General features: G+C 31.3%; 1 protein-coding gene across 1 annotated transcript; it reads right to left on the reverse strand.

Annotated features, from left to right (window-relative positions):
* Positions 1-2,366: 2,366 nt before the first annotated feature.
* LOC122298393 lies at positions 2,367-4,789 on the reverse strand. The gene is made up of 2 exons (XM_043108113.1): positions 4,510-4,789; positions 2,367-2,617 (listed from the first exon to the last, which is right to left on the reverse strand). The coding sequence occupies exons 1-2, from the start codon at positions 4,675-4,677 to the stop codon at positions 2,570-2,572; spliced, it is 216 nt and encodes a 71-aa protein (XP_042964047.1). The 5' UTR covers positions 4,678-4,789; the 3' UTR covers positions 2,367-2,569.
* Between the last annotated feature and the right edge of the window lie 3,673 nt (positions 4,790-8,462).

Raw genomic sequence — 8,462 nt, forward strand, 5'->3', positions numbered from 1 at the left:
TATATATATATAAAGTTCTTTAACTAAAAAGAAATATTTCAGCTAAAAAAATTTATAAAATTAAATTTATAAAATGAGATGAGATGATGTGATATGATAGATTATAATGTTATTTTTATTATAATGTAAATATAATATATTATATTAAATCACGTAAAATTTACATCTTTTTATAACTATTTCTTAAAGTTCATTTCTTTCCCCAAGAGAAACTATGAACCAGAATAGAAGAGCTGTTGATCAACCCATTGTTGATTGTCTTGTTTCAGCATTAGTCAAACATATATATTGCCAGTACTAAACGGACAATGAAAAAATAAGACACAAATACTGCAATTGACATAAAGTTCTACTTAATAGAAAACCAGCGACCGTGAACATCGGACTGGTGTTCCCCAACAATGACTAGAACAACAAAACCTACCACGCCGCACAATGCCAGCATGAGTGTGTCCGGGCGCCATTGGGTGGCTCTGTAGCAGCAACTGGAGGCCGATGGTGACCTCGAAAAGGCAGAGTGCTTCCAATTAATCCAACCATCGATATTGCATGAGATATATATCCCAACCAGAAGAATGGCAAAGGCTGCAAACCTAATCTTCTGTTTTGCAGTTGCGACGAAGTCATGATCGAAAGAGATCATGTTCCAAAATGGCTTGGTTATTAGGATCAACATGGCTGCCACGAGAAGGAGCACTGGTTTTGGCTGAGGATCTTGAGTAAGCCATTTTTGGATTAAACTGATCTTGTTGTAGTTGGCCATTGAGGACATACGCTTTGATCTTGAAGAAAACAAGATTGATTCATGAATGATCTAAAACAATGTTAAGTGGTTCGATGTGCATTATTGAAGATAGATTACTATATGTTATTTATGTGTGTTTGTGTACACAGAAAGTTATTATTCATTGTATAAATGGTAATATTCGGCATTAATTGGGTAATTTCTAACTTAAAATCCCTTCACGTGCATTAATTACTATATATATATATATATGGAAATCGTCATATACGAAAAGATTCGTAAGCCAAAATGTTATAGGTTTAAATATAGGAAAGATCTTTTTGTTGATTGCTTACTGATTCAATTATCAAAAATTTTATATACAGTCATTTATATATATTCTTTGCGTACTCTATTATTATGATTGGAGTTGCTGATCGAATTACCGTACACTTTATGTGGTCATCTCTGGCTGTACAGTTTGGATATAACTCGTTGATCTCTGGTCTGTTTTGGTTCAACACTGCAGCAGCTGCTATAAGACACTGCTCTCTCTTGGACACTTTTATCTCATAATTATAAGAGTATTTATATGAATAGTAACGAAATGATTTAAGTTAAAATATTTTATTAATTTTTGAGATAGGAGATGGAAAAAGTTGAATGAAAATATTATTAAGTTCAAAATTGTTTGAATATGATTTTTATTTTGAAATTTAAAAAAAAAATTGAATTGATTTTTGTTGTTTTATTTGAAAATTTGAAAAAATTGGATTATTTTTTATGTTTAAATAATGATTAGATAATGATTAAATGAAAAAATCAAAAATGTGAAATTAAAAATTATAGTGTTTGAATAATATTTAAAAAGAGATTTTTAAGAATTTCTCTGTCTCATTTCATTACCCAAACATGCTCGGGATGTTATGCTTTTGTCGATTCATTTATGTAGGAAGGAGAATTATTTGGTCAATGTAGCAGAAAATGTTTTTCTAGTGAGGAGAGAGAGGAGAGGCTGGAGAAGCATGGAGTCAAAGATATACAGGTCAGTCTTGTCAGCTTAAAGTTTCATCTAAATAAGCTTTGGATTTCACATGCTTGAAGTTCTTAGTTGCATACTGATTCAGTATCACGTTGTATTTCCACTGCTCTGCAAATGCTTGAACCAGGCAATTTCCTGCACAATTATGACCTCAATTTCACATATGATAATATGATTCATCGTGGGTCTAATTCTCTATGCAAATCCCAGATAGCTAAATACTGCTAATAGTTATTAGACACAGGATTACTATATAAAACTCCGAAAGAGAAATGATTTATCCAAGCCTCAAGCAAGCCCTTGTAAAAAAGTGGCCCGCATTTCAAAAAAGTGTAAAAAAAAAAACTATTAATTATTAGTAAAATCCATTTTTTTACAAAGAACTTGTATAGAATTTGTCTATTTGGGGATTACTCATTCGGAAATGATCTTTCTGTATAAAAAGTAATTCCCTAACTTCTCTCAGGTGGCCAAATAGGAAACCTAAAGCCACAAATCACTATAAATTCACTTAAATCTGAAATTTTAGAAATTAGACTCTCCTATCTCTTCATCATATAAATAAGCATGAGAGGCTCCAAGGGAAACTTGATGAATATATATCAGAAAAGGCAGAACTTGATTGTTAAAGACTCAGTATTCTTGACAACAGAAGGATCCAACAAGCACTGGCTGAACAAAACATAATACAAATTTTCAAAGAAAATGCAAACATTCCCTGTTATGAAAATGATGATTATGTGGTCCAATAGAGAACCCTAGCTCTATAACTTCCACAATTATTAACAAGCATTCTTGAAGTCTCACAGAAACTTCCTGTACGGTCTGCCTGCATCCTCATCTTGCATATGCTGTAACCAAAATAAAAAGTGTTAGGAAGCTCAATGAGTTTACTGGAAGTCTGGAATAACAGTTCCAAATATCCTTCATCCTATTAGAAGGGAGAAAAAGTGAGATATCGAAACAATACTGAATAGTTGTATTTCAAATGGTTAGAAGAGAGGATTGAACAGGATGGCCTTTAATGCAACGTATTACAATTGAGTGATCAAACAAATATTAAACTCTGAAAGTGAAACTACCTTTGAATCAATTAAAATGTTCTACAAAGAAAGCTCAATCACATCACCTTATTAGTAGGGTACAGGTTTACAGGAAGCAATAGATTAAACACATGAGTTTTGCTATATACAAGCACAGTCACGTACTAATCTGTGTACCAATACTGATTCATTCATACTTAAAATTTAAATTAATACTGTTTTCAATAAAATCTACTTTTTGACCAATCACATCACATTGATGCACAGATTAGTGCACAATTGTGCTTGCAACTATATTTTTCCTAAACACATTAGAGGGACGCAGTTTCATTCAACAAGGTTTTACTTGGAAAAATGTGAACATAAGACCTCGGGCAAAATATAGGTCAAAACAAATGACATTAAATAATAGCAGATAAAGAAAGTATATAACAGAGGCACGCTGCTTGTTGATTGGGAAAAAAATTAAGTTCAGGAAACACAGCAAAGATAACGAGAAAGATAATCCAATGCCCTTAAAAGAGCAAACGAAGGATCTTTCCCCATCACTACCAAGATTACAGAAATTTACAAAATAAAGCATCAGGTAGAAGGCATACCATATAACTTAAAATAACCACATCATACTTCTAAGTATAGACTTTTCATGTCATTATTACAAAATCAAATAAAAATTAGATCTTGTACTCCACGTCTTCCCTTCTCTTCAACTCCTACCACATTGAAGAGTAACTACCACTCCAGAAGGTGACTTTTTTTTCCAAGACTCCCATTATCATGAAGTCAATGTGTACGGTGCCTCTATTTTTTCTTCAAGATTTTACCTTTGTCATCAAAGGATGAAACTGTCAATGGATGAATAAGGATGATTTTGATGCCACTTCAGATGTGTTCAAAAAGGTTGTCGCATATAGAATGTGTGAAACGATAAACAAACTGAACCCACGAATAGGAATCTGTATCAATAGGGTAATAGTGGGAAAAAAACCCTGCTTTATAAGAAGGCTCATTATACTGACTAATGATACTTTCAATGAATTGAGCACCACACTATTTCACTTCCATCTACAGTTTCCGGCCCAAGATTCTAAATTAACTACACCTACAAGAACCTAGAAACTAGAAGCTCAACTGCGGATCGTAAAGCTTTCCCTTTATTGGGAACCGACTCACCGAGTAGCCTTATTGTAACACAAAGCCAGAGTAACATCGCCGAACAAAACTCAAATGCTCAAAATTTTAGTATTATTCCTCAGTCACAATTTTATCAGCACTACATAAACCCAAAGACTGAGTATTGTAACACAGGCTGTCTAAACAAATTTGACCTCAAGTGCTAATTATAAGGCAATGCAAAAATCTCACTTTTAACAGAAATGGAAATCCAGAATCGTAGAAATATCGAGTAGAAAACACCCAAATGAATGTATTAGTTTCTAACCCCTAGATTTCAACAAATTAACTTCAATGAAAATCAAATACCACAACATAAGCAACAAGGTAACTCGTGCGATTTGAATCATCATCATCATCGATTCAAATTCAAGCAGACGATTAGATTCTCACACTCAGACTCAAGAAAATCACAAACGAAATCACGGGAATAAGCTGCAGATCCACAGAAAGAAACGAAAATGAAAACGATCTCATGAAATGAATTCAGCTAGAAACATTTGAAGGAGGGGGCCCTGAGTAATTACGAATTCACGGACGATGCCCTTGTAGACGAGGATGGGGACAGCGAGACCGAAGATGCCGACAAGGGCGAGGTTGCGGCGAGTCCAGCGGAAGTTGAGCTCGAGGTTCTCACGGGCACTGCCCCAGTCCTCTATGAACTTGTTCTTGTTCGCCTCCATTCCTCCCCCCATCTTCTTCTTCTTCTTCTTCTTTTTCTTCTTCTCTCTCTCTTTCCCTTCTCTTGGGCTGCGCTCTCTCCACCTTTTCTGCTCTCTCCACTCCCTGGTCCCTATGGGCCTATCGCCCTCTCTTCGCAAGCATTACATTGCATTATACGTCGTCGTTTATTAAAAAGTTAGTTTGTGAGAGAGAGAAAATTTGTGTTGAATTTTGTGAAATTAATGTGAATAATTTCATCTCAACTGTATTTCTGAGGGAATAATAAATTTCTAAATTTAAATTGCTTGGCAGCAAAGAATTAGGTTTTCTTTCCCTTTTTAATAAGCAATTCATATTTATTAATTATAAAAATCCCACCATAATAAATGGAAACAATATAAAGGAATAAATAATAAATTAAAATATTTTTTTTTCCCAGTTGAATACACTTTAAACTATAAAAGCATTTTCATTGAATTAGCCAAATATCACTCGAGCTCTTAATTTAGCTAATATCATCATAAATTGAACTATATTGGAGCACCCAAGCCAAAGTCATCCAGCCCATGAGCTAAAGTAGAGCCGAAGACAGACAAATATGACTTACTACTATAGCAAGATCATGTCATTTTATATAATTGTAGAGTGACAAAATCTTCACTACCATTGTATCTTCTTCTATGATTTTAGAGAGTTGCAGAAAGTAAAAAGGAGCAGCAATGTCGAGTACAAAAGAGAAAAGGGAAATAGAGGAATTTACTTAGGTTTATTTTGCATATGAAAACAAATTTTGAAGTCTCTACATATAAAGAAAATATATTTGCAATTATGAATTATGTAATCACCGTGTAAGTGAATAAAACATGAGACCCACATGGAAAAAAAAATTTAATAGTGAATCACATTCTTTTTCAAAGCGATTACACAATATTTACTCACTTCACAATTGTATGTATAATTACTCTTTACATATATAAGTATATATAGTTAAAATGTATATGTGACTTTATACACAAGTAGATTAGTTTGAAAGTATACTTCTTCTAACACTCTTTGAGATGTAGTGTACAAGTTGACTACACTCATCTTGCGTAAGAGAGTGAAATTGAGTAGACCCAAGAGGCTTGGTCAGAATGTCACTAAGTTGATGTGCACCTTGGACATGCAAAGTTTTAAGAATGCCCGCCTATAACTTCTCACAAACCAAGTGACAATCTATTCTGATGTGTTTGGTTTGCTCATGGAAAATATGATTTGCAGTAATATAAAAAGCAACTTGGTTATCACAAAACAAGAGATCATGTTTGGAATGAGAAACATGAAGATCTCGCAATATGGAAAGAAGCCAAGTCATCTCACAGGTGGCTGAAGCTATAGCACGATACTTAACTTCTACTAAGGTCGAGAAACAGACTAATGTTTCTTAGACTTCCAAGAAATGAGTGCATCGTCCAAGAAAACACAATAACTCATTACTGACTGATTGAAATCAAGGTAAGCAGTCCAATCTGAATATGTAAAGTGTAAATGCCTTGAGATGGAAATCACTAACAGTAGGCAATAAAAGACATTTGCCCGAAGCAAATTTGAGGTATCACAAGACTATGGGGTTGTTGTGGTTAATCCATGAATTGACTAACAACTTGGACTTAGCATGCAACTAGTTATGGTAAAGTAAATAAGGCGACCAATAAGCCTTCAATAGAGAGGAGTATTGTAAAAGAGGGTCATCATCTTTAGAGAGTTTGAGATTTTGCTGCATTGAAAACAACAAAGGTTAGGAGCCAGTAAAACCATATTCTTCTAAATTGTTAAGGGCATATTTCCTTTTATTCAAAACAATATTAGGGGATCTAGCTCTTTTCAGACCAAGAAAAAACTCCACATCACCAAGACCCTTAATCTTAAATTTATAATCAAGAAATGTCTTCAAAGCTATGATGGAATCAAGATCGCTACCAGCCAATGTGAATGCTTTTAGCATAGTGTGAACTTTATTCTTATCTTCTGCAATGGCCAAATTCGAATTCGAGCTCACTTTCATGGGTCGGTGCCTGCTTTTCGAATCGAAGTGATTTTGTTTAGGGTTTTATGGATTTTGTGTATATTTAGGAAAAAAGTAATATTAAGTACAAGTTTCAAATATATAAGTTCTGCGCAGCTCACTTGTTAAAAAAAAATGAATCCCACTAAAAATGAATAGATTTTTTTTACACATTTTTTATGTGGAATCCACTTTTTTATAAAGAATTTATGCAAGGCTTGTCTATTGAGACATGCATAAATCATTTCTCATATTAGATATAATCTTAGAATGTGTAAATTTTGTGTCTTTCCTTTAAAAAAAAGGTAGGTCCACCATTTAAAATAGTTTCTTTTTTCATGTATTATTAAATTACATCATTACTATTTATAAATATTCCACTATTATTCATAAATTATTTCATTATTATTTACAAATAATTTGAATTAATTTTAAGATCCTAACAGAGAGTGTTAAATGGCATAATAATTCACCTAAAAAACCATTTTTGGATTCGATTCCAATGAAATATTAGGCATATGAAATGAAATATATTCCATAATTGAAAGAGTTTATTGCATTCTTAAAGAAAAATGGTTCACATACAATTTTTTTTTTCTTTTTTTGGTTTAATTATGTTTTAAATGAGTATTTTTATAAAATAAAAAATAAAAATAACATTATTTTATTGAAATACCTTCGATTTAAAATATAGTTATATAAATAATTGTACAAAACGTTGTATATGTATCTTTGCTCTTTACCAAAATCGGACGAAGCTGAAAGCAAGATCTTGATTCAATCTTAAAAGGAAAAATATAGTTACAAGTATAGTTGTGTATTAATCTATGTATTAATATGATGTGATTGATTAAAAAGTAGATTTTATAAAAAATAATATTAATTTAAATTTTAAATATAAATAAATTAATATTAATATATAAATTAATATATAACTATATTTATATGGAACAAAACTCATTTTAAAATATACAAGCTTTACGTATGTTAGAGACGCGTCGACCATTAACCTGGGACAAGGAAAGATGATACGCCCGTGGTCTTTCAAATCATTGGGCTTCCTGCATAAGCCTTCGTCAGTATTGTTGGGCCCTCTCTCAATGCACGTTAAGGTGAAAAAATTAATTTTTTAATAAATATTATTTTAAAAAAATAAGACTTTACAGAATTTACACTTAAATCAATATCTGGTCTTAAGTCCGGTTTGGATATCGAATACAGATAAATTTTCATCTCATATGTATTGTATCACACTTTTTTATTTAAATATATTATATTTTATTTTTAAAATTTAAAAATATCAACTTAAATAAACAGTAATAAATAGTAAAATTTGATAATATATAAAAAGTAAAAACAATAATAAATAGTAAAGAGTTTTGTTATATACAAATATAATCGCGTACTAATCTATATATTAATATTGATTCTTTCATATTTAAAATTTAAATTAATATTATTTTTAATAAAATTTATTTTTTTACCAATTATATTAAATTAATATATAGATTAATTTATAATTATATTTGTAACTAGATTTTTTTAATAATAAAATCTGACAATAAATAGTATATAAACAGCAATGAACAGAACATAATTTGGTTAAAAATTAAAATAATGGACCCAGACATATTTTTTTATAAATTATTTTAATTTATTTTAACTCAAAAATTTTATTATTATTTTAAATATCTCATACGTAGAATGTTCATCCAAACAAGACCTTGTTATTCTTGAAATAGAAATAATAATAATAATATAATCCATATTGAG

This window comes from Carya illinoinensis, chromosome 16 (genome assembly GCF_018687715.1).
Source record: "Carya illinoinensis cultivar Pawnee chromosome 16, C.illinoinensisPawnee_v1, whole genome shotgun sequence".
Lineage (NCBI taxonomy): Eukaryota > Viridiplantae > Streptophyta > Magnoliopsida > Fagales > Juglandaceae > Carya > Carya illinoinensis.

Excerpts from the sequence above, each read along its gene's own strand:
- LOC122298393 (XM_043108113.1), bottom strand. The coding sequence starts at position 4,677 with ATGGGGGGAGGAATGGAGGCGAACAAGAACAAGTTCATAGAGGACTGG. Across the intron at positions 2,618-4,509 it reads AGGGCATCGTCCGTGAATTC|CATATGCAAGATGAGGATGC; the intron begins GTAATTACTCAG and ends TTTTGGTTACAG.